The following is a 27,592-nucleotide window of genomic DNA, read 5'->3' on the forward strand; positions in this document are numbered from 1 at the left end:
TGACTGTGTTAAATGAACTTCAGAAAGGAATTCTAGGTTATTTCAGAAGCTAAAAGTTTCAGAACTTACAGTGTTTCCACACCATTAATAATAATGAATAATAGGTACCAATCCCACACCATTTGGTCTTTTGAGAGAGAGAGAAAGATAGATAAATGCATGAACTCTCACTGAAGGATACATAAGAATTTAATAATAACATGAGTTGGGGTGCCTGGCAGGCTTGATCAGTGGAGTATGTGCTCTTGATCTGGGGGTTGTAGGTTCAAGATCCACATTGGGTGTGGAGATTGCTTAAAAAAAATCCTAAAAAAAAAAAAAAAATAACATGAGTTGCTTGAGGAACAGAGAACTGGGTATCTTTGGGTGGAGGTAGTGGTAAGACACTTTTTAAGTACTGAATTTCTTTTTTCATTCTTTTAAAATTTTGAACCATGTGAATATATTCTATGCATTAAATTTAAAATACAAATTCTGCTTCTATATTATTAGAGAAAAAAAGAGGGGGGAGGGGGTCTCCAGTATGGATCAGGGTTTGTTCAGTAAAGATTGCTGTTAGAGATTAGCAGTGTCTTTCAAAGGAGCGGGAGATAATAACCTATATGATATGTTGGCTGTGACTGATCTAGAGGAGCTACATGGACAGTTCTATGAAACAATGTTTAGATGATTCACTAGGGTTAATTTGTGTAACATTCTCTGCTTATTGAGGGGGTTATACACTTTAGATTTCTTTTTCCAGTAGAACATGACCAATTTGAACATTTCAGCGCTTGAAGTTTAAAAAATTTTTAATTTCATATTTAGAAAGAATTTCAAACTTACAGAAAAGTTGTATAAATAAGAATGACAAACATAATACCTATCCCCAATTTCACCTTTTGTTAACATTTTACCCCATTTAGTTTAATATCATTATCTGCCTGTCTTATTTTTGTCTAAATCATTTGAGAGAAACTTAAAATACCATGCCCTTAATTCCTAATTACTTCGAAGTATATTTTCTAAGATTAAGGATACTCTCGTAACTGGTATAGTTATCAGCTCTAGTAATATTGACATCATATTTTAATCTACTTCCTGTTTCCATTTTTGTCAGTTGACCAGGGATGTCCTCTACGGCATTTTTCCCCCTTTGTGGCACAGGATCCAGACTAATGTTAGGTATTGCATTTAGTAATGTCTCTTTAGCTTCCTTTGATCAGAAACATTTACACAGCCTTTATTTCCTTTCTACAGCGTTGAGATTTTTAAAGACTATAGCTCCCCTGCCTTTTAAAATACAGTGTTGATCATTTCGATATTCTTTCATGATTAGATTCAGATTATGCATTCTTGGCTAGAATACTTTATAGCTGATATATCTTTCTGAGGCTATCACAACTGAAGGCACAGAAAATCCATCTACCCCTTATTAGTAACGTTAAGAGTACTCAGTCAAGATGTTGTCTAGTTTCTGCTGTATAATATTTTCTCCTTGCAACAAATAAGCAATCCATGGGAAGATATTTTAAAACCACACAGAATTTCCTGCTCCTCACCAAAAGTTCCACCTAGACTCACCTTTCATTGATTGTCCTTGCTTGACCCAGTCTTTACTATACCGGTTGCAAAATGCTGATTTTTCCAGTTCTAGCGTTATGTACACATTTACCAATTTGTACTCAGCATTCTACTATAAGCAAGAGTTCTCCTTTCTATCCCATTTATTTTATTTGTTCTTGTTAAAAACTCCTAAATTACTCTTACTTCCCAGTGGTTCATAATTCATTATTATATAAAGTATAGGATTTGATTCTGGAGTCAGTGGATGACTTTAAGAGGTCAATGACCAACCTGAAATTGTGAGCCAGATTTTGTGTTGTTTGGACAATTTTCTGAGGAGAGTGTCTGTAACTTTAATCAGAATCTCTAAAGAGTTCTGGATTCAAACAGGATTAAGTTCCACTAGGTTGAATAGTTAAATATTAAGCTATCTGTAACCCTTACATATTTGTATATTTTCCCCTGCTTTCTACCCCAAGTGATAAATAACTTAACTGTTAGAATTGTACTGTATGTCCATCTGTAGGTACTATTCCATTTTTTTGTCTACTGTTTTTAACTGCAACTGAAAGTAGTATACTTTGGTTTCTTTAATTTCTTTTTTGCTAGAATATATAATAAAATGTTAATATCTTCATTGCCACTGTAGCAGCTGTTTATGGTATATAGAACCAGTCTTTGGAAGCAACGAATTACCTTGATTTAATTTGAAATTTTAAAACCAATGTTTTTTACACTGTAGTTTTATTAGCTCTCTGGGAGTGAGCTACATGATGTTGTGCACTGAAAATTACCCAAATGTTCTGGCCTTCTCTTTCCTGGATGAGCTTCAGAAGGAGTTCATTACTACTTACAACATGATGAAGACAAATACTGCTGTCAGACCATACTGTTTCATTGAATTTGGTAAGGGCCTGATTTTTTTCCGTTTTCATTATCCTGTCTCCATCCAGTCATAAGAGATTTTTTTGCATAATACTGGGGGCCAGGGGAAAAACTCAGAAGATTTTGCTACCTTGCATTTGATAGAACAATTTGACAAATGGTCTATAAATTATGGCAACTTCTTCGTTTAGGTGCCTATTAGAAAAAATTGTGTTTGAGCTGTGGAGGGGATTGTGATTATTGGCACAAAGAATTAATCCCAGAGGACTGTTTCTCAATGAGAAATTTAAAAGAGATTCAGAGTTCTGTGTGTTTATGTGATAATCTTTTATAGTCTGCTTAATGTAGGACGGAGGTTGGCAAACATTTGCTGGAAAGTACCAGATAGTACATATTTTAAGCTTTAAGGACCATATGGTCTCTGTCACAACTACTCAGCCCTGCCATTGTGGCTTGAAAGCAGCCATAGGCAATACATAAAGGAATGAGTATAGTTACATTCCAATAAAACCTTATTTACATAAACAATCAGCAGGCTCAATTTGGCCTTGGGCAGTAGTTTGCTTGACTCCTGGTGTAGGAGAAAAAAGTAAAACCAAGTTATAAATAATGAAAGTAAAATTGGAAGATATTTAGAAATGTCTTTTATTGATTTCATTAAATTTGTTCTTTAAAACATACATTCTAATGATGTAAGCAGTAAATAAGAAAAGACGTTTATAAGAACATGTAATTTATAATATAAATTCTTACGTAATTCAATTGGTAAATACTGACAGACTTAATATTTTATGAGATATGGTTCTCTATAAAAATTAAGACTGGTTTAAAATTAAAGCTGTTTTTCCTTTTTTTTTTGGTAAAAATGTAAAGTAATTATTTGAAGTGAATAATAGAAATAGTCCTACAGTTATGTAGTGTTAAATCTTTATTGTATTTGTAATTATTTCTAGAGTATAATTTCTAGAGTAAAACACTGATGACTCCATGATATATTACACAAATAATATTAGAATATTCTATGGCAAATTAAATAGTTTGAATAACAAACTGTCAGTCTGCAGATTTATTCCATAAATGTCACACTCTCAAATTAATTAACAAATGACTGCAAGGAAATTTATTTTTTTATTTTACATAGATAACTTCATTCAGAGGACAAAGCAGCGATATAATAATCCCAGGTCTCTTTCAACAAAGATAAATCTGTCTGACATGCAGATGGAAATCAAGCTGAGGCCCCCTTATCAAATTTCCATGTGTGAACTGGGGTCTGCCAATGGAGTCACATCTGCATTTTCTATTGACTATAAAGGTGCTGGTAAGATTTCTTCTGGTGAGTTATGGATCTCAATTATTTCATTAAAAAAAAAAAAACTTTTTTAAGAACTGAGTAATTAATTTCTTTATCCTAATATTTTAAAGCAAGTACATGAGATAATGTAGAAATTAAAGTAATTCTTTGTCCCAGTGTTTTATGTGGTAATCTACCAGATATGTGACTAATCAGAAAAATACTTTTAAATAGTAATCTCAGAGGAACTCTTTGCTAGGGAAACATTTAAGAATTTTTCGTGTTTCTTAAATATTTCTTTATAATTTTTTTCAAGAGATGAATAATACTTTAGTATATTACTAATATACTAATAATAGTATATTCATATACTACTAATAATATACTAATAATAGTTTATTAGTATATTACTAATAAATATATGTACATGTAAAGTGCTTTGCATTATGTCAAAATAGCTATAATCAAGGCCAGGTTTCTTGATTATCACAGAAAATGGGATCATCTACCCAACCCTTCCCTCCCAAACTAGAAACGCCACACTCAGCAGTTGTGACAGATTGAAAACCACGGCTTAAAAATGGAAACCTTATTGTTATAAAAAATAGCATATACCATTTTTGAAGTCCTTGTTTAAAAAAATTCCCTGTAGTACAACTTTTTTGTCTAAGTTCTGTGACTTTTCCAAGCTCTTCAGCCATACCAGGGTAGCACTTCAGAACTTTGAAATTAGCAACTCAGTGTCTTTTCTATCCTATTACTCTAATCGACTTCAGATATAATCAGTTTCCTTAGCTTTTTGTTCTATGATGTTTTGAAACCCCTCCCCATTCTGGAAGCTGCTTCTGTATGTGCTTTAGTTTGTTAGTATTCTTTAAGTGGGGCATTTAGGACTGAACACAACATTTCTTGGTTTAATTAATAGAAATTATGGAAGAAAGAAGGATACAAATTATAGTAAAATAATCCAGTCTGTTAGGAAACAAACACAAAAACAAGGTCAATACCAGTAACAAGCCCCAAGAGAGAGGAGGTAGATCAGTACTCAGAGTTGTTATAATATGTTTTCTAAAATATCCAATTTCTAAGAAAAAGTTACAAGACATGTAGAGGAAGAGGAAAGTATAATCTATATAATAGGGGGAAACAAAGCAGGCAATAGAAACTGCCTTTGAGAGTGATCAGATGTCAGATTTAACAAATAGTTTAAACCATTATAAGTGTTCAGAGAACTAAAGGAAACCATGATTAAGGTATGACAATGATATTGTATCAAATAGACAATATCAATAAAGACATAGAAATTATAAAGAAAAAGAACCAAATGGAACTTCAGGAAGTGAACAATACACCTGAAATAAAAAATTTACTAGTGGGGCTCAAAAGTAGATTTGAACTGACAAAAGAAAGATAGATCAATAGAGATTATGTAATCCAAAGAATAGAGTTAAAAAAAATGAAGGAAAATGAACAGAACCTCAAGAAAATGTGGTGCACCAACATATGCATGGTGGGAGAACCAGAAGGAGAAAAGAGAAAGCAGAAAAAGTATTTGAAGAAATAATGGCTGAAAAGTTTCCAAATTTACTCAAAAACATTACTCCTCCAGGAAGCTCAGTGAGTTCCAAATAACCATGTAAGCAATCCACAAATAGATGAGTCATATTAAACATGCTGAAAGACCAGACAATGAGAAAATCTTGAAGCCAGCAAGAGAAAAACAACTTGTCACTTACAAGATTAACAGCTGACTTATCAACAGAAACAGTAGAGATCAGAAGGCAGTGGGACAATATGTTCAAAATGATCAAAGGAAAAAAAGCAAAACAAAACTGTTGGTCAACAGCAATGACTATATCCAGCAAAGCTGTCTTTCAAAAATAAGGTGAAATAAGGACATTTGCAGATAAGCAGAAGCTGCGAGAATTGTTGCTGGTAGACTCACCTTACAAGAAATACTAAACGAAGTTTTTCAGGCTGAAAAGTGATCCAAACAGTAATTTGAATCTACACCAAAAAAATCAAAGAGCAACAGTAAAGATAATTATACAACAGTCATTTTTCTTCTCTCTTTTTTTTGATTGATGTAAAAAGCAATTGTATAAAACTGATGTATTATTGAACCTATAACATGAATTATAGTGTATATTTTCCATAACAGCACAGAGGAGGTGGGTGGAAGCAAAATTGCATTGTGCTAATGGAAATGATTCCAGGTGGTAATTTGAATTCACAGGAATGAATGAAGAAAGCCAGAGTGATAAGAATTCATATTAATAAAACTTAGAAAAATATAATTACTGTGCTTCTCTTAGCTTCTTTAAGAGATGTAAAATTAAGTAAAGCAATGATTATAACAATGTATTTTGGGGTTTGTAATGTTTATAAATGTAATATGTATACAACAATACCACAAAAAGAGAAGAAAGGGAATAGAGCTACATCGGAATAATGTTTCTATAGCTCATTGGAATTAAGTTAGTATAAATATGAAGCTATTTCTGATTAGATGTTTATGGTAAGTCCTAGAGTAGCCACTAAGCAAATCACTCAAAGTAGTGAATGAAGTTCATTAAGGAAATTAAAATGCTGCAGCATAAAACATTCACATAATGCAATGATAGCAGTAAAGAAGTAGAGCAAAAAAGGACACAAGACATATAGAAATAAAGTAAAATGGCATATGTAAATCTGCTATGTCAATTAATAAGATTGGATTTAAAAATGTGAATGAAACATTCTAGTCAAAAGTTGGAGATTATAAAAGTGGATTAAGAAACTAAAAGGTAGAAATAGATTGAAAGCAAAAGGAATTTAAAACCCATATAATGCAAATAGTAACCAAAAGAGAGGTGGAGTGGGTTTTTGATGTTGGACAAAATGGGTTTTAAGACAAAAATTGCTACTAGAGACAAGACATTTTATAATGATAAAAAGCCAATCCCTTAAAGTATAACAGTTTTAAACATAGATGCATTTAACAACAAAGCTCCCAAATGCATGAAGCAAAATCTGCCAGAAATGAAGGAGAAATAGACAATAATGGTTGAAGACTTAATATCCAACTTTCAATAATGGATAGAACTAGGCAGAAGATAAATAGGAAACAAGATTTGAACAACGCCATAAACCAACTAGATCTAACAACTACAGAACACTCTGTTCAACATCAGGAAATGTATTCTTTTTACAAAAAATTTTATTTATTAGAGAGACAGAGTACAAGTGGGTCGGAGAGGGAGAAGCACTCTTTGCTGAGCAAGGAGTTTGACATGGGGCTTGATTCCAGGACCTCACGATCACGACTTGAGCTGAAGGCAGATGCTTAACCAGCTGAGCCACCCAGGCACCCCCTAGAAAATATATTCTTAAGTGCAGATGAAATATTCTCTTCCAGGATAGACTTTATGCTATGCTGTTAAAAACAAAAAACAAAAAACATAAATTTAACAGGCTAAGAATAATACAAAGTAAGTTCTATAACTACACTGGAATGAAATTAGAAATTAATAACAAAAGAATTTGAGAAACTCATAAATACGTGGAAATTAAACAATACACTCTTAAATAACGAATGGGTCAAAGAAGAAATCAAAAGGGGGAATTTATACATGGAGATGAGCAAAGATGGAGATACAATATAACAAAATGTGAGATGCAGCTAAAGTTGTATTTAGAGGAAATTTTATAGCTATAAATACCTATATTTTTAAAAAAGGAACATCTCAGGGACGCCTGGGTGGCTCAGCAATTGGGCATCTGCCTTTGGCCCAGGGCATGATCCCAAAATCTGGGATCGAGTCCTGCATTGGGGTCCTTGCATGGAGCCTGCTTCCCTTGGCCTGTGTCTCTGCCTCTCTGTGTGTTTCTCATGAATAAATAAAATCTTAAAAAAAAAAAAGAAAAGAAACATCTCAGATGAATACTTTAACCATCTGTCTAAAGGTACTAGAAAAAGAAAAGCAAATTAAACCTAAAATAAAGAGGAGGAAGGAAATAACAAAGATTAGGGCAGAAATGAAAATGAAATAAAAAATAGAAGAATAGAGAAAAATCAATAAAACCAAAAACTAGCTCTTTGAAAAGATTAACAAAATTAACAAACCTTTAGCTAGATTGACCAAGGGAAAAAGAATTTATTAGAATCAGAAATGAAAAGACATTTCTGCTGATCTTACAAAATAAAGGATTTTAAAAGAACACTGTGAACAGTTGTATGCCAATGAATTAGACAACTTTGATGAAATGGGCATATACTTAGAAATACACAAACTACTGAAACCGAGTCAAGAAGAAATAAATAATCTGAATAAACTGTATCCAAGAATAGGGATTAAATTACTAATAAACTGACAGATGCCTAGCTGGCTGAATGGGTGGAGTGTGTGACTCCTGATCTGGTTGTTGGGGTAGAGATTACTTAAAAATAAAATCTTAAGAAGGAGAAGGAAAAGAAAAAAGCAAACTACTGACAAAATCCTAGATTGAAGTGGCCTCACTAGAGAATTTTACCAAACAGTTTAAGAATTAACCAATTCTTTAGAAACTCTTCCAATAAATAGAAGAGGGGGAATGCTATTCAACCCATTCTTTGAGGCCAGTATTCTCCCATTTCAAAACTAGATAACAACATCACAATAAATTTACAGATTAATAGTATCTCATGAATATGGACAACAGTCCTCAACAAAATGCTAGCAAACCAAATCTTAGCCACATAAAAATTACTATATACCATGACCAAGTGAGATTAATCCAGGAGTGCAAGGTTGGTTTAACATCTGAAAATCAGTGTCATATACAGTATCAATAGAATAGAAACCAAAATCCCCTGATCATCTCGATAGGTGAAAAAAAAGCATGTAACAAAGTCCAACAGTCTTTCATTATAGTACTCAACAAACTAGGAATTGAAAGAAACTTCTTCATCCTGATAAAAGGTATCTACAAAAAACCCACAGCTAAATTCATATGTAATGGTGAAAGACTGATGCTTTCTTCTAAGATTAGAAACAAGTCAAGGATGTCTGCTCTCACTAGTTTTTTTTTTTTTTTTTTTAAGATTTAATTTTTTTTTCTTTTAGATTTATTTGTTTATTTGAGAGAGAGAGCAAGAGCAAGTATCAGGGAGGGGCAGAAGGAGAGAGAAACTCAGACTCCATGCTGAGTGTGGAGCCTGAAACTGGGCTTGATCTCACAACTCTGAAATCAAACCCAAGCTGAAACCAAGAGTCAGATGCTTAACTGACTGTGGTACCCAAGCCCCCCTCGCTAGTTTTTTTTTTTTTTTTTTTTTTTTTTGCTAGTTCTATTCAACATGATACTGGAGGTTCTAGACAGGGCAGTTAAGCAAGGAAGAGGGGGGGAAAAGCATCTGATTGGAAAGGGAGAAATAAAATAATTCTTCATATATAAGATGATTTTGATTATAGAAAATCCTAAAGAATCTATTAAAAAACTATTAAAACCAATGACTTTAGCAAGGTTGCAGGATACAAGATCAATATACAAAAATGAGTTCTATTCTATATACCAATATTCAACAATCTGAATATGAAATTAAGAAAATCCTAGCAACTATTGGCTGAAACAAGACAGATTGTACTTTGTATTGTTTGCAATTTAAAAGAAAGAAAATTCCTTATAATAAGGTAAAGTGTAAAGTTAAGAAGAATATAAAGCCAAGGGCAGAACACTGAAGAATGCCACTATTTAAAGGATAGGTGAAGGAAGAAAGTTTACCAAATAAACTTAGGAATAGGAATACCAAAGGAAAAAAATACAACAGGAGAAAACTGTTTCATGAAAATGAAGGGATAAGAAATTGTTGGGCAGTGCGGGTGGCTCAGTGGTTTAGCGCCGCCTTCAGCCCAGGGTGTGATCCTGGAGACCCGGGATCAAGTCCCACGTCGGGCTCCCTGCATGGAGCCTGCTTCTGTCTCTGCCTGTGTCTCTGCCTCTTTCTCTCTGTGTCTGTCATAAATAAATAAAATCTTAAAAAAAAAAAAAAAGTCCAATACTTAACTGAATGAGCCATCCAGACACCCCAAGGTTAAAAATTTTGTTTTTCAAAGACACTGTCAATAAATTGAAAAGATAATCCACAGACAAATCATATATTTCCTAAAGGATTTATGTCCAGAAAAATAAGTAACACAACAGTAACAATAAAAAGAAAATCCAATTTTAAAATGAGAAAAGGATTTGAATAGATATTTCTACAAAGAAAATGTGCAACCTTCTAACACATGAAAAGATGTTCCACATTATTAGTCATAGTGAAATTCAAAATTAAAAAGCAAAATGATAAGCCACTAGGATGGCTGTAGTTTTAAAAAATAGTAACAAGTGTCAGTAAGGATATGGATAAATTGGAACGCTCCTATATTGCTAGTCGGGATGCAGAATGGAGAGCTGCTTTGGAAAATACTTTGGAAGTTCCTCAAAAAGGTAAATACAGGAAATGTGTACATGAATATTTATAGCACTATTATGCACAGTAGCCAAAAAGTTGAAATAACCCAAACATCTATCAAGTGATGAATGAATAAACAGATTATGGTGTATACATGCAATAGAATATTAAGGAGTTAAAAATGAATGAAGTATTGATACCTAATAACAGCATGGGTGAACTTTAAAAACATTATGCTAAGTAAAAGAAGCCAGATTCAAAAGGCTAGCTATTTTATTTATTTATTTTTAAAGATTTTATTTATTTATTCATGAGAGAGAGAGAGGCAGAGACACAGACAGAGGGAGAAGCAGGCTCCATGCAGGGAGACCGATGTGGGACTCCATCTAAGGTCTCCAGGAACAGGCCCTGGGCTGAAGGCGGCGCTAAACTGCTGAGCCACCTGGGCTGCCCAAAAGGCCATATATTTATAGTCTCATTTATACTAAATGTCCATAGAGACAAAAAGTAGCTTAATAATTTTTTTTTTTTAGCTTAATGATTAACAGGAGTTGGAGAGGTACAGGGAAATAGGCAATGACTACTAATGGTTAGGAGAAATCTATTTGAGGTGATGGAGATTGTGGAACTAGATAATGATTACACAGTTTGTTTTTTTGGTTTTTTTTAATAATTTATTTTTTATTGGTGTTCAATTTGCCATGATTACACAATTTGTAAATATGCTAAAACCTTCTGAGTTATATACTTTTATTTCATTTTGAAAGAGCTGTGCCCATGCGAGTGGGGGGAGCAGAAGAAGGAGAGAGAGAATCTTAAGCAGGCCCCATGCTCAGCACAGAGCCATGTGGTGGGTTGATCTCATGACTCTGATATCATGGCCTGAGTCAAAAAAATTTTTTTTTTTTAAGATTTTATTTATTTATGAGAGACACACACAGAGAGCCTCTCTCTGGCAGGCTCCATACAGGGAGCCCGATGTGGGACTCGATCCCAGGTCTCCAGGATCACGTCCTGGGCCAAAGGCGGCGCTAAACCACTGAGCCACCAGGGCTGCCCTCATGGCCTGAGTCAAAATCAAGAGTTAGACACTTAACCGATTCAGCTGCCCAGGCGCCCCTGAATTATGCACTTCTAAAGGTAAATTATTGTATTCTGATTACATTTCAATTTTTAAAGTCAATAGTAAATGATTGAGTTACTACTTTGAAGACTTCTACTTTCAGTAGTGATGGAGTAGGCAGTTCAGACCAATAGTCCCACAAAATACATGTAGGAAAGTTAAATGGAATGTATATATTATATAGAATAGGTCTTAAAAAAAGAATATGTAGCTCTAATATGATACAGAATTTAAATTAAAATGTAATCTTCCTGAAGTCTTTGGATATCCAACAAGATTACTAAGAATTACTGGGAGACAGAAGAGAGTGGAGACCTAGGGAGATGAGCTTAGTGTTTGGAGCTACTTTTTCTTTTTTTTTTTTTTTTTTTTTCTTTTTTAAGATTTTTAAAATTTATTCATGATAGACAGAGGCAGAGACATAGGCAGAGGGAAAAACAGGCTCCCTGTGGGGCCCACAGGGAGCCTGGTTCGGGGCTTGATCCCAGGACCCCAGGATAATGACCTGAGCCAAAGGCAGATGCTCAACCACTGAGCCGCCCCGGTGCCCTGGAGCTACTTCTTTTGGGGCTTTTATAAATTCTGGAGGGAACAGCTGACAGCCACTCAAGATTAGGAGACAGAGATTAGAAAACAGGGTCCACTAAACTGATGGACCTCATGAACAACCACCCAGCTTTGGACTTTGGATGTTGGCACTCTAGGAATATAGGTAAAAGGAATGTGAAGTAAAATCTTTTATGAGGACTGGAGCTTAGTTTTGAATAATATTGGTCTCTGAAATTGGATTGAGTGGATCCCAGTGCTATGCTCCAAAGATCCTGGTGGAAGCAAGCAAATATCTTTCTTAGAGAAAACAGTCACATAAGTTTCAAATTATATCTACAGCAATACTTTGAAAATAGAATATTTGGTAAACAATAAAGTAACCAGGCATATATCACCAGGCAGTTGGATATACTAGACTACATGGACACAAACCATTACACACACGCATACGTGGCCTTATAGGAGTCATGGAAGCCAGAAGACCACTTAATGATGTCTTCTAAAGGATAAAAGAAACTGCAAATGTGGAATTCTGTGCGTAACAAAAATATACTGAAAGAATGAAATGGCAAGACTGGCTGTCCTTGCAATGTTCCTGATCTTAGCAGGGAAAATATTCAGTCTTTCACAGTTAAAAATGATGTTAACTTAGGGTTTATGTAAATGCCTTTTTATCTAGTTGAGAAAATTCCCTTATGTTCCTGGTTTGATGAGTGGTTGTACCAGAAATTAATGATGTATTGTGTCAAATGCTTTGTCTGCATTTATTTATTGAAATGATCATGATTTTCTTTTTGAAGTCTTTATGTGTAAATTACATTGATTGCTTTTTCTTTTTTTTAAGATTTTATTTATTTATTTTTGAGAGACACACATACAGAGAAAGGCAGAGACACAAGCAGAGGGAAGCAGGCTCCATGCACGGAGCCTGACGTGGGACTCTATTCCGGGTCTCCAGGATCACGCCCTGGGCTGAAGATGGCGCTAAACCGCTGAGCCACCAGGGCTTTTCAAATGCTAAACCAACCTTGGGTTTCTGTGATAAACCCCACTTTGCTAAAATTTTATTTAGATATTTTATATATGTTTTCATGTAGGAATTGGTTTATAGTTTTCCTTTTTTTGTAATGTTTTTGTCTGGTTTTGTTATCAGGATAACATTGGCTTCAGAATAAATTGGGAGGTATTTCCTCTGAATCTTCCAATTTTTTAAGAAATGTTTCTGTAGAATGTTTGTTTCCTTTTTTGGTCAGTTTGGTGAAGTCTTTTTTAGCCTCTGGTTTTCTTTGTGGAAATTTTTTTAACTACAATTTCTTTGGTGGATGTAGAGTTGTTCAAGTTACCTGTTTCTTCTTGAGTGAGTTTAAGTAGTTTGTGTCTTTGAAGGAATCTGTTCTTTTCACCTAAGTTAATGAATTTGGGGGAATAAGTTAATATTCTCGTAACCCTTTAATAATCCGTAGAATTGTAATGATACAACCATTCTCATTTCTGATATTGGAAATTTTTGTCTTTTGAATTTTTCTTCTGATCAATAAAAATGCTAAGCTCTAATAAAAATGATTTTCTTAAAGAACCAGCTTTTGGTTTCATTGACTTTTTATTGTTTTTGTTTCCTTTCATTGATTTATGATCTGGTCTTTATTACTTAATCTTCTGCTTACTTGGGGTTTAATTTGCCCTTTTTCTAGGTTCTTACAGCAGAAGTTGAGGTTATTTTTTTAAAAATTGGTTATATTTTATTTGAGATCTTTTCTAATCGGCATTTAGTAGTATATATTTCCTTCTAAATATTGCTTTAGCTACATTCATAAATTTTGATACATTGTATTTTCACTTTCATATTGTTTAAATGTTTTTTAAATTTCCCTTTTGATTTTTTTTTTATCACCCGTTGGTTATTTAGAAATGTGGTACAGAGTTTTAAATAGAGATTTTTCCGGATAGCTTTCATTTCTTGATTTCTAACTTCATATGGTCAGATACCAAATTTTGTTGATTCCAATCCTTTTAAATTTATTGAGACTTGTTTTTCTCTCCCAGAATATATTCTGCTTTAGCCGTTTTTCTGTGTTCTGTGTTGAAAAGTGTGTATTCTATTATTGTAGTGTGAAGTTCTCTACATGTCATTTAGATCGGGTTGGTTGATAATGTTCATATCTTTCATATCCTTCCTGATTTTCTGTCTACACTCAATTGTTGGTGTTTAAATCTGTGACTGTATTTGTGAATTTATATCTTTCTCCTCTTTGGTCTGCCAGTTTTTATTTTATATATTTTAAAGCTTGTTAAATATTTAGGATTGTTTTTTCTCTTGGTGCATGGATCTAGCAATATTCTTAGTTCAGCAGTCTATTAATATAGCCACTCTAACTTCTTCTTTAAGTAGTATTGCGATGGTTTATCTTTTTCTATCTTTTTTCTTTTAACTTCTCTGTGTCTTTCTATTTATAGTGGTTGCTTTTGGGTATTAATTTAGTTGAGTCTGTTGAGAAACAAAATCCAATTTGACTGTATCTGTCTTTTTATTTAGGTGTTTAGACTGCTTATATTTAATGTGATTATTGATATGGTTGGGTTTTTTTTTAAGATTTTATTTTTAAGCAATCTCTGTACTCATGGGGCTCAAACCTATAACCCCAAGATCAAGAGTCACATGCTCTATTGACTGAGCCAGCAAGGCACCCCAATGTGGTTAGTTTAAACCTACTACCTTGGCTGTTTGTTTTCTTTTTATCCTATTTTTAGTCACCTTTCTCTCTTTTTCTGTCTTCCTTTAAATTATTATTATTATTATTATTATTATTTATTCATTCATGATAGTCATAGAGAGAGGAGAGAGAGGCAGACACAGGCAGAGGGAGAAGCGGGCCCCTTGCCGGGAGCCCGACATGGGACTCAATCCTGGGACTCCGGGATCGCACCCTGGGCCAAAGGCAGGCGCTAAACTGCTGAGCCACCCAGGGACCCTCCCTTTAAATTATTTTTTGATCCATTTTCTGTTCTTTGTTGACTTATCACACCTCTTCATTTCATTTATTTGTTTTTATAGTTGCTTTAGGGTTTATAGTATATACCTGATATTTCATGGAAGGGCCAGTAGTTTTTGCCATGGCCAACAAGCAAGCCAGGTCTTGAAATGAAAACAGTTTTGTTTTGTTTTGCGTAAGGGCCATGTCATTGCTTCAAAGCCCAGGAGCCTCTTTTATGATTCTTCTTTCCAAATGTGCTTCAGACTCAAAAAATATCTCTATCTTCCACAGATATTTTGAACACCATTAGATCCGTGAGGCCTAAGGGCTGGATGGCAAAGTGTCCATTATGTAATGCAGTCTCAGTCTTTCTGTTGCTTTGGCCCTCCTTAGCTATTGTTACTCAGTAAACATGTTGCAGCTACATATCCACCTTTTGTAATGTTGCTTTTGGAATCTAAAGGCATACTCAGCAGATCTTTTCTTAGTGATCTGGGTTGCAAGGTGCAACCTGATGTTTACATTCAACATACTCTAGACTTTTAACCACCAGAAACTTGACTGAGGTGGTAGGCTCCTATAGTTTTTTTTTTTTGTTTGTTTGTTTTTTAATTATTTTCCATACTCTGGCATACATGTATCATCCCAGGGTATCTAATCCAAGGCATATACTATCTGTTCTTCAGATCCTGTCAGCATGAGGATATCAACAAAGTGGATCAATATAATGTTCCATGAGGTGTTAAGATATTGGGTCCTTGTAGGCTAAGAGTCAGCAGACTTTTTCTCTAAATGGCCAGATAGCAAATATATTAGCTTTTATAGGCCAAATGGTCTCTGTTGCAACTACTACACTTTGCTGGTATCGTATAAAAATAACCATAGACAATGTGTAAAAGAATAGATAAGACTGTATTGTAATAAAGCTTTACTTACAAAAACAAGTGGTGGACTGGATTTGACCTGTGGGTCATAGTTTGCCCAACCCTGCTATAGACTAATCTCCAGCTTAGAGTTGATATAACCTCGTGGCAATATACTAAATGGACTGCTCTCATTCGCTCTCTCTTCTTCTTCTTCTTCTTCTTTTTTTTTTTTTTGTTTTTTTTTTGACAGCATGTGAGCGAGTGCTGTGGGGAGGGGCAGAGGGAGAGAGAATTCCAAGCTCAGTGGGGTTCAGTCTCACAACCCAGAGATCATGACCTGAGCCAAAGTCAAGAGTCAGGTGCTTAACTGACTAAGCCACTCAGGTACCCCTATGTACTGCTCTCTTTATCAGGTAAAAGCAAAATGCTTCTGATTTTCTCTGTTTATTAGGGTAGAAAAGAAAGTGTTAGCAAATTAGTATCTACATGTCATGGAATTAATTGATTGTTCCATATGGAGATTGTGTTTGGAAAAACACGTGAAATTGGAAGCCACAGTAATCTGTTATCCTCTACGATACTTTCATTTTGGAGCCTTAAACTGGAGAGTTAAATGGGTGTGTAGTAGGAATCAGTATCTGTGCATATTTTAATAAGCCTTGGATGGTGAAACTTATTTCTACATTTACCATAACGATTAATATTTTGATGATGTTTCAGTAGGGGAAGCTCCATGGCTTCCATTGGCCTGTCCTTCTCTAATAGTTGTAGTTTGATAGGTCTGACAGTCAGTGTTGCTGCCAAAATATCTGTCCATTAATGTATACAGTCTAGATCTAGAAAATTAACCTTTAATTTGAGGCAGGGGTCTATCCAACTTGATGTATCAAGAGATGAATTCTGTTAGAAAGTACGTGTATTGTTTGACTTCCATAAATCCCCACTCTGACCTGTAGTCTGTACTGTAATGGTATCCTGGATCACCAGACAGCAGACACTGGGAAAATGGGGGAAAATCTGGGATTGTTTTAAGAAAGATAAAGGGACACCTGGGTGGCTTAGCAGTTGAGCATCTGCCTTCGGCTCAGGGTGTGATCCCGGAGTCCCAGGATTGAGTGCCGCATGGGGCTCCCTGCATGGAGCCTGCTTCTCTTCCCTCTTCCTATGTCTCTGCCTGTCTCTCTGTGTGTCTCTCATGAAAGATTTTATTTATTCATGAGAGACACACAGAGAGACGCAGACATAAGCAGAGGGAGAAGCAGGCTTCTGTGGGGAGCCTGATGTGGGACTTGATCCAACGACTCTGGAATCATGCCCTGAGCCGAAGGCAGATGCTCGACCACTGACCACTCAGGAGTCCCTAAATTTTTCTTTAAATGCAGACCAAGCCTGCATAATATTTTCTGTAGTCTCTGTTGGTTTTCCTTTTTTTTTTTTCCTGAATAAGGTTATTATTATTTTTTTTAATTTATGATAGTCACACAAAGAGAGAGAGAGAGACAGAGGCAGAGACACAGGCAGAGGGAGAAGCAGGCTCCATGCACCGGGAGCCCGATGTGGGATGATTCGATCGCCCTGGGCCAAAGGCAGGCGCCAAACCACTGTGCCACCCAGGGATCCCTAAAGTTACTTTATTTTGGAATCTGGCTAATAGTTATTTGATAGACATTACTTTTCAGGCCCTTTTTTCTGTTACTTTTGGTTTCTTTTCTCTTTCTGACCTTGTGACCCCTTTCCCCACAGTCTAGCATGAATTTTTTCTATAATTTTTGGAAGTCTACAGATGTTCTGCTATCCATCATAGGGTGAATATGTTAAGCTAAACACTGTGTCTTACTTTTACCCTTTTTGTTTTCTTTTTAAAACATTTTATCATGGGGAAATTTTAAATAGCTACAAAGTAAACACAATAGTATAATGAACTCTTATGTACCTGTCACCCAACTATAGTAACTATGTCAACATTTTGCCATTCTTGTTTCATCTGTATCCCCACCCACTATCCACTCACCTACTTGATAATTACCTCTGTGGTTCTTTCTTTAAGGAAAAAAAAATTATTTATTTGAAAGAGACAGAGCATGAACAGGGAGGAGAGGGAGAAGAGGGAGAGGATTCCCAGGTCCTGCTCAATCCTAGGACCCTGGGATCATGACCTGAGCTGAAGGCAGATGTTTAACCCCCTGGACTACCCAGGTACCCTTGTGCTCTTTCTTCTTTAAGGGAAATTTGCACATGTTAAAATGCATGAATCTTTGCTGTGTGGTTTAGACACATGGATACATTTGTATAAACCATTCTGTTTTGAAGTGTAGATTTTATTCAGGTATGGCAAGGCCAACAGATCAGGAGACAGCTGCCACTGAAAAAGTAGTTATACTCAGATCCCAAGAGAAGGGTTCACACTACACCATCCAGGGCCATGTGGGGAAGTACTGGTATTGGTCAGGAGGTAAAGAAGTGAGAGCCAGATGTGAGCAAGAGCCTTTCTTGTGCTTTTGCCAGGAAGGAACTGGAGAGACAGGGTAAGCACGTTTGGCTGGGTTGGGTACTTCTAGCAGTCTCTGGATATAGGGCTGTTCTTAGTTGTGTGATACCTGACCCTGGGGTGATTCAGGCTGGGGGATAATGGCCCTGAGTTTGGGAGCCCCATAGAGAAGGTAAAGTATGGGATTTGGATTAGGGGATTTGCTTCTGAAAAACACTCTTGCAAGTGAGTGGTTTGGTATCTCTAGGAATTTGATAGCCTTGGGAAGGGCCACCCTCTAGGGTCAGAGCAAGGCCCCAAGATATCAAAGTATCAAAACACAGGATTATAAGAAAAAAACTAATACATACCTGTATCACAATATACAATATATCCATCTCCCCAGGAATTTCTTTTGTATCTCTTCCCAATCTCCATACCGCCTCTAGACAACCACTGTTCTGAATTTTTGCTCTCTAGTTATTTTTAATTTTGTTTGTTCTGGAACTTTATATAAACAAGATTATATAGTGTGACTCTTGTGTTTGGCTTCTTTTAGTACAGTGTCATGTCATAGGTCTCTGTAATTTGATCCTTTTTATTGCTGGGTAGTAGTCATTGTATGAACATGCCACAGTCTGTCCATTCTCCTGCTGATGGATATTAGCTTGTTTCCAGTTTGGGGTTATAAGGTTACTACAAGCATTTGTCTTTTGTTGACATGTTTTCATTTCTCTTGAGTAAATATTAGCAGTTGAATTTGCCAAATCAAAAGTAAGGTACATGTTTGAGTCTTTTAGAAACTACCAGTTTTCTAAAGTAGTTGTACCATTTTACATTTCCACAAGCAATGTGTGAGAGTTTCTTCTATGTTCTCATCAACATTTAGTGTTGCTGATCTTTTTAATTTTATATTCTGCTTTTATTTTTTAAAAAAGTTTCACAAAACTCTAAATACATTTTTCTGTTTTCTTTGACACCTTTATTTTTAGGATAAACACTAGGTTATACAGTCTTTTTTCCACCTGTGTAATTTTATAGACAGTTTCTCAGTTGACTGAGAATGGTACTCTATTTGGCAGTTGCCCCACAAGGCAAATAAAATTCCTAATCTCTGTCTCTCTCAAATACACACACACCTCAGTAAGTAAAATACAAGACAGAATGTGATACGTGTTCCAAAAGAGATAAATAAAATGTACCATTTTTAGGCCCCATGGCCTTAAAGGACATACAAGCTTTTGACAGGTGATGATCTAAGAAAGGGCCTGTGTTTAAAAAAAAAAAAAAAAAGTAGGTTTTTAGTATCATACAATTAGTCTCATTCAGTCATAATTTAGTAACAAATTATGTTCATTTAGATGGAACTGACCAGAAATTTATATGTTCCAAAATCTGTTTCTCCAGATATTTGGGGCATCATTGAATGTCTGTACCTCCAGAATTTTGTTTTTGCTCAAAGCATTGGTACTGTGGTATTATGATATGCTTTGAAGGTTAGAATGGTACCCTCATTTTACATCTTCGTAATGACTGTTCTCGTATTCTCTTTCGCCATTTGCCTTTCTCTTGACTCTTCTATTTCCTCTTCATTGAATTTTTTCATTCCACCTATAAATGTATTCAAGTCTTCCTCCTCCACCACATGACAGGGGAAAAATAATTATTTCTCTTGGTCCTAGTCTGTCAGGCTGTCATCCTGGTTTTCTTTAACTGTGGTAGTGTTATTGCACTGCTTCTCTCTCTTACCGTCAACAGTTCTTAGCCTCTTGCAGGTTGAATTTTGCCTTCAGGCACTCTTCTGAAACTGTTTTATAACAAGTCAGCAACCATCCCTTAGCAATATATATATTATATATTATATATATTATATATATATAATCTTTTTTTTTTTTTCAAGTTCAGACTGTCTTTGGCCTGTGCACAGGCATTGTTACCCATATCTTTTTTATGGATGGTCTCCCCTTCCTAGGCTTCTGAGGCTCTTCCTCTTCTTATTCTCCTAAATCTGTCTTCCTGAATCCTGGTCCTCCCTTTAAAGGTAGTGTTTGCCAATGATTTGCAAAAATTCTTTCCCTAGTTATCCCATCCCAACCCTTCCTTTCAGATGCAAACCTTTCTGTCTCTCCAGCTCTCACTCTTCCATTCTTTGATTGCTTATTAAACATACCTCATTATCACTACAAGTTTGATATCTTTAAAATGTCTCCATTTTTTTTTTTTTTTTTTAATCAAACCTGAGTTTCTTCCAGTGGCTTTGCTGGCAGCACCCTTATCTTTCCAGTCATCCACACTTAAAACCTTGACATTTTCTTTAATTTTTTTTCATTTTTGTTTCCTAGTTAATTGCCAGGTCTGCTAGTTTTAACCCCTGTAATATCACTCATCTCTTCATTCCTGCTGTCACTATCCTAATTCAGGCCCTCATATCAGCCAGTCTTTTGCAATGACTCCCTAATGAATTCTCTAAGGTAGATTTGTAGAAAGAGCATGGGCTTCGCACTCTTGTTAGATCAAGTGCTAATTGTGAAGATGGCACTTACTAGCTGTCTGATTTATAGCAGATTATTTAACCTCCATTTACAGATGAAAAAATTCAGACACTGAGAAGTTAGTCATTCCTGCCTTATGAAGTACCACATTTTGAGGGATAAATGGGACAAAGTGTACCTATGAAGAAAGCACTGAGAAAATATTGTCTTCCTGCTTTTAATCTCTTTAAAACCTTAATATTCCTTAAGCATAGCTTTAATCATATTGGTCTCTTGCTTTTCAGTGTTTCTCCACTAACTTGTTCATAATTTTTAGCCTAGTATTTCCAACTGTTTGTTAATTTGCTTCAACTCCCATTCCTGACCTTATTTCTTCCTATTCTTCATAAACATCCTTTTAAGCCAAACAAAACCAATATTAATGTCCAGTGGGAAAGTGGTTAAGAATATGAGTTCTAGTGTCAGGCTACCTGGGTTTAAATCCTAGTTCATTTACTTTGGACAAATTACTTAGTTTCTCTATACCTTAGTTTCATTTGAAAAGACAGGGTAATTATAGTGCCTACTGCACTGGGTTCTTGGAAGGGTGAAACGAGATCATGTATATAAGCCCTTGTGCCTGGTACATTGAGAACAGCCCTATTAGTAGGATTAGCGGAGGTAGTAGTAGTAGTAGTTGTTGTTTATGCTCTTAATATTTGCATCTTATTTCTACCTCCAGGCTCACATTCTTTTCTCTGCATGAAATGTATGAAATGTAGTTTTTCCAATTTTTAACTATCTAAATTTTAACCCATCTTTAAATATCTTCCCTGGTTTTCTTACCACTCCTGTATCACCACCTTCCCCCTAATTACCTTTCTTCTTTCTTCTTCAGAATTCCTTAACTATTTTAGTTTAGAATGCTTATCTGTCTGTTTCCCTTCAAAAGACTAGAAGTATCTTGAGAGCAGATTGTGCAAATAATAATTCTTTGTATTTTCTGAAGCACAATATTTTACACAGAATCATGCTAAAAAGTATTTGCTAAGTGAGTATATTAATTCCCTATAAGTAATAACCCTTTGGTTCCAAGAGGTTTACTCTTACTTCTTAGGAGCTTTTGTAAACTTCATTAATCATTGGCTCATAAAAAGTTTAATTTTGTCATGACCCATTATTGGGCTCAAGGAGAGTAATTAAAGAAAAGGCATTGTAGCAAAAGACAGTTATAGCAAAAACAAAACAACAACTGACCAGATGACACTACTTGGAATTCAGTAACTTTTTTTCTTCCTAAAAAAAAAATTGCCTCTCATTTATTATTTTTCCAAATCCACTCTATACCTACTAGTACCTACCATGGTGCCACTAGAAGTGTGAAGTGAGCATTTGTGGATAACAATGAATCTAAAATATGTTTTACTAAAATAGAAAAGAGATATCGCATAATACATTAAAATGTGATTTAAATATCTTGTTCAGTTGCTAACATGAGAAATTGTCCTTCGGGAGTGTCACCCTCATGTTGTATGCAGATGGAGTTTTCTCTTGGTAACCATTCCCCCAGGTCCTAGGGAAGAAGATAGGGTGGGAGTGGGTGAATCTTTACTTGAGAATTTCTTTCCCACAGTGATTTGGCACAGCTCCATCCTGTTCTTCAGCATAATACATGCCTTGTCTTTGTTAAAAGAGGCTTGTCATTTGCTCTCATGCTTTTAAAAATATTTTGGGTCATTTTGAAATAATTTTAATAGTAAATAGTAAGTGGTATACTATAATTAATTATAAAGAGAGCGTTCCAAGGCCAAGAGATAAATATTAGAAACTTAATATTTAATATAGTCATTTATTTCTTAAATAGGCATTGGTCAACACCTTAAAATGGTAATATTTTTCCATTCAGAATGGCCATACTTGTCCATAAACAGCTAAGATTTTTTTCTTTAGTTATAATACAGAATATTATTTGGGCTTTTTCATAAGGTAAACTTGTATACTTTAGAAGTATGATTTATGTAATCTGTTCATTTGTCAGGTAGTTTTATCCTTGAGGCCCATATTAAGGATTCCTTTTTTATTAGAGGCCAGTTTTTCCCTACTACTGAGAGGGTGTGGGGAGGGATGGACAGGGGATACAAAACACGACTAATTATAGACTAGTTGGATAGATTGTGAAGGTTTTTTTCTACTGATTAAAAATTTGGTATTAATGCTTTACAAAGATATTTAAATTTTTGTTTTCATATTAAAACCTCAAAGAAATTGAGAGACCAAGTAATCAGCTTGGGCAAAGAAGAAATTTAAGAAAATATTATCCCATCTTAGCATTTTCTTCTGAACTTGAAGAACAAATACTTTTTTATGATATGTAGGGTTTTGTGTTTCTGTAACTATTTAGGGAAGCTTTTCTGCTGTAATGGCTGAATATAAGTTGCAGAGATTTAAGCCTTTCCTTATATTAATGTTCTACCTCATTAACTTCATTGTTAGGGCTTTTACACTTCAGCGATTTAAATAAAATGATCTAACTGTGGTTCTGTTGCCCCCTCTTTCCCTCTGTCTCTTTTTGAGGTCTAGATGATTATTTCATTTTGTATTTTCATTTAGACTCAGTTGTTAATTCTGTTAAGCCCAAGATGATGATAAAGTGAAACTACTGCATAACTAAATATCTTACCCTACTGAAGCCCACAGATAACAGAATCCATTCGTGAAGATGAAGTGGTCACTTCTTCAGCTAGTGTTTTATCATTTGTAGTGTTCTTCAGGTGGTCTTCAGAGATCAGGAACTTCATAGCCATATGACTATTCTATTGTAAAGTTCAGATTGGTGATTATATAGAAGCTTTCACATATATCCCATGGTATTTATAGCCCTGGAACCCAAATAAGGGAATTTTGCTTTAAAAAAAAAAAAAAAAAAGCAAGCTATGTTTGTCCTTAAAAGTGTTATCTAAGCATTTTTCAGAAAAAGTAGGAATTATGCAATGATTTTTCAGGCAAAGTCACCTTTGCTTATATTTGCAACTCCTTGCAAATGGTAGACCTATTTAAGCAGTAAGGTTTTTTTCTACATGACTTACTGCCAGATGTGAGCACTCCTTAGCACTCTATACCCCAAGTGCAAGTGAGATGTCTTTGTTAAAAATGTAGAGAAAAAGCAGTTAATTGAGCTTGAGTTCAGGGCAGTGAAGCTGACATGTCATCGTTTTGCATTTTAAAAAATTGTTCCTAATATATTAATAAATAGCTTTATGAAGATTAATCCGTTTTGACCCATTTAAATTAAGCAGTGAATTTCATTTTACATAATTTTAGGTATTGACGTAAGATAGTGATACTCATTTCTAACCATTTCTTTTATTTTCCAGCTCACCTGCGACTGGAACCAGCAACTCTGTCAGGGATTGTGGCTTTTATCCTCAGTCTTTTATGTGGAGCTCTGAATTTAATTCGAGGTTTTCATGCCATAGAAAGTGTTTTGCAGGTACTGTGCTGTTTTTGCAATTTCAAGTGACAGTGCCTGTTGATTCTACTTGTTACTCAATTGATTTGAATTGATTTGGGTATAGTACAATTTACGGTGTGTGCTCAGACTACCCTAGTCTCCTCTTCCTCTAAGAACAGTGATTTCTAGTTGGCTTCTTTGACTCAATTAGCACGTATTTATTTACTGTTTGCTCTGCAGGAGGCTCTGTTTATAGGTACTCTGGGGACACCAAGATATTTCTGACATGAGCACAGCATAGAGCCCAGATTGAATTGGGAGGGGGCAAAGCAGCACATGAATAATTGCCAAGTACGTAGAGTTTGAAAGAGGAATAGTCAGTGTAAGGATAGGAGAAAGAGGCTTTGTGGAGGAGGGGTGAGCTGGATCTAAAAGGATCCTAATGGACAGAAAGGAATGGAAGAAAGAAGGCATTTAAAGGCAGGTTTTTGTCCCAGTTCTCTGTATTTCCACTTTGTTATCTGTTCTTTTTCCTTTTTGTTGGTGACTACCTGAAACCATTATTGTTTTCAGATATTGCCAACTACTTTGTTTTCCAGTAGAATTTTTTCCAGAGACCGTGGCTGTCAGAATATACTAACTTTTTCTCTTTCTTTCTTAAAGTTAAGCACATTTCAGACTGGATAGTTTTCTTTACCTTTGTTTGTACTCACTTTCTCTGAAGACTTTTTTTTTTTCCTGATACTTCCACATGTAAATTAGTTCTCTGTTTTTGGTCAGCATTAAGCTCAGAATACCATTCATAAAAACCCACTTAGCATACCTTGTATTCTTTTTTAAAATTGCTTGTTAGTTTGGGGAACACTTAGTACCATTCTGAGTACCCTCTGAATGTCCTCAGCTGTTTGAAGCCAATAGCAGAGGAAATCACAGGTTCCAGGCAGTTAAGCTGTCCCTTTGAGTAGGTAGGCAGAGCTTCTCAGGACTTTTCAGTTTCGTTTTTCAAACCTCTTAAACCCCCAGTTAAAGCCCCTCTTCCCTTTGAGACCTAGGACAGCTGGCTACTGTCCTTTGGTGTTCCTGTCCCTATTCCCTAGCCAGGTCAGCTTTATTCCAGCAGGAGTTCAGTTTTGAGCCAGTTAGACAACCTGCCAAAAAGAAAAAGCAATTTGGAGAAAGCTGATTGGAAAAGTTAATAAATAGGATAGCCTCTTCCTTTTTTTTTTTTTTTTTTTTGTAACTTGATGTAGTGGAAAGATCAGTAGTATAGGTGTGTGAAGAGATGGTTTTTGTGGAGGAAAGAGAGAGAGGGTTGGCTCCATCTCAGCTCCTGATTAGCTCTGTGACCTTGAATAGCTCACTTTACTCTCTAGTCCTCAATATCATTACTTATAAAATGAAGAAGGCTGAATTTGATGAGTATTTTCCAAGTATGGGGCATATTTACCACTAGTTGTACAGTGGATGACTTTAAGTGGTAGAGGAAGAAACATTTTTAATTTAAGGGTTGTATATTTAGTGTATGTTAATGTGTAGTATCTGTATTTGGTAAGATTAATGATAGAGATATAAAATTTTCCTTTTAAAATTAATTTTGACAAAAAGTCAACTTTATGTAATTTATTAAGTAAGTAATGGTATAATTAGTATTTGGAGTTGGCAAAAATTGTGAAGATGGTTTTTTGTGGTTAAAAAAATTCTCAGGTTGTTTGAAGTTAGCAAATTAATAAATAAGGGGAGGGAGCATATCTGAGTAGAGAGAAGTTTTTGTGTTGCAGAGACTTACCATCCCTGACTCAGAAGACTGTCCACATGTGGAACCGGGAGCTTAGACCCCCATTACTTTTAAGTTAAAAGTCAGACAAGGCTGTTTTATCTCACAAAAGCTATTAAAGAAAATGATTTCTTTCAGGCACTCAGATATCTTATCCCTCATCTTCCTGGATTGATCTTTGCTTCCCCCTCCTCTGATTCACAACTTCAAAATAAGGAAAATAGGGATGCCTGGGTGGCTCAGCGGTTGAGCATTTGCCTTTGCCCTGGGGCCTGATCCTGGAGACCCAGGATCGAGTCCCACGTCAGGCTCCCTGCATGGAGCCTGCTTCTCCCTCTGCCTGTGTCTCTGCCTCTCTCTCATCTCTCATGAATAAATAAATAATCTTAAAAAAAATAAGGAAAGTAGTATAAACTATATCTTTTCATGCTTTTGAGCTGCTACAACTGGCTGATGCCTGCCTCGATTCCTGAGTGTTTCATGTTTTCCCTCTGAGCAGTAATGTCTTTGCTTCTGCCTCATCGAAGTTGTTGTTTAGGTTTCAGAAGAATAATAATCGAATTAAACTGATTACTACTTACATGTAACTAACTGATGGCTCTGAGATTTCTCAGCCTATTGCTACTTTAAAAAGACATCACAGAGCAATGTAACTCATGAACACAGATGGAAAACTCAACAAGATATTAGCAAATTGAATCCAATGATGTATAAAAAGAATTATATATCACAGACAAGGGGGATTTTATTCCACATATGCAAGGCTGGTGCAACACTGGACAAGTAGTTAATGTAATCCATTACATCAACAGGCTAAAGAAGAAAAATCATATGAACATATCTGTGGATGGAGAAAAAGCATTTGACAAAGTCTAATACCTATTCACGAACCCATCACAAACTAGGAATAAAGGGGAGCTCCCTCAGTTTGATAAAGAACATCGACAGAAACCCTATAGCTAATACCAAACTTGATGAGAAACTAGATGCTTTCTCCCTAAGAACAGGAACAAGACAAAGATTTGCCTCTAACTGTTCCTAGTCAACATTGTACTGGGAAACCTAGTTAATGCAGTTAAGACAAGAAAACAGAAGGCATACAGATTGGGGGGAAAAGGAACACTACTGTCTTTATTCATAGATATTCTGATTATGTAGAAAATCCTCAAAATTGACAGATTCCTAGAACTCATAAATGATTATAGCATGGTCACAGGATCCAGAGTAAATATATAAAAGTTACTTAATATCAGCAAGGAACAATTGAAATTTGGAATTTAAAAAGCAATACTATTTATATTAGCATCTCCAAAAATGAGGCACTAAATAAATCTAACACAATACATATAAGATCTGTATGAGAAAAACTATAAAACTCTGATAAGAGAAAGATTTAAATAAATGGATAGACATTCAGTATTGTTAAGATGTCACTTCTTCCCAATTTGATCTGTAGATTCAACACAACCCCAGTCAAAATCCCAGAAAGTTATTTAGTAGATATAGACTAAGTGATCCTGTAGGGAAAGGCAAAAGACTCAGAATAGCCAACACAATACTGAGGAGAAGGAAATCGAAGGACTGGTACTACCCAACTTCAAGGCTTGTCAACCTGTAATAATTAAGACAGTGTGACTGGCAAAACAATAGACAGATGAATAGAACAGACTGGAGAGCCCAGAAATACACCCACAAGTATAGTCAATCTTTGACAAAGGAACAAAAGCAATTCAGTGGAGGAAGAATAATCTTTTCAACAAATGGTGCTAAAATAGCTAGA

At 35.3% G+C, this 27,592-nt stretch overlaps 1 protein-coding gene across 5 annotated transcripts in view; it reads left to right on the top strand.

The window, feature by feature from the left end:
- SEC22A (SEC22 homolog A, vesicle trafficking protein) overlaps positions 1 to 27,592 on the top strand; it is a 69,086-nt gene that overhangs the window by 17,330 nt on the left and 24,164 nt on the right. For all 5 annotated transcript variants that reach the window (XM_038583044.1, XM_038583041.1, XM_038583045.1 and 2 more), the window contains 3 exons: positions 2,288 to 2,451; positions 3,572 to 3,766; positions 23,962 to 24,077. In XM_038583044.1, the coding sequence (XP_038438972.1) occupies positions 2,288 to 2,451; positions 3,572 to 3,766; positions 23,962 to 24,077 (475 nt within the window). The remainder of the gene's footprint in view (positions 1 to 2,287; positions 2,452 to 3,571; positions 3,767 to 23,961; positions 24,078 to 27,592) is intronic.

The sequence above is a fragment of the Canis lupus genome, chromosome 33 (genome assembly GCF_011100685.1).
Source record: "Canis lupus familiaris isolate Mischka breed German Shepherd chromosome 33, alternate assembly UU_Cfam_GSD_1.0, whole genome shotgun sequence".
NCBI lineage: Eukaryota > Metazoa > Chordata > Mammalia > Carnivora > Canidae > Canis > Canis lupus.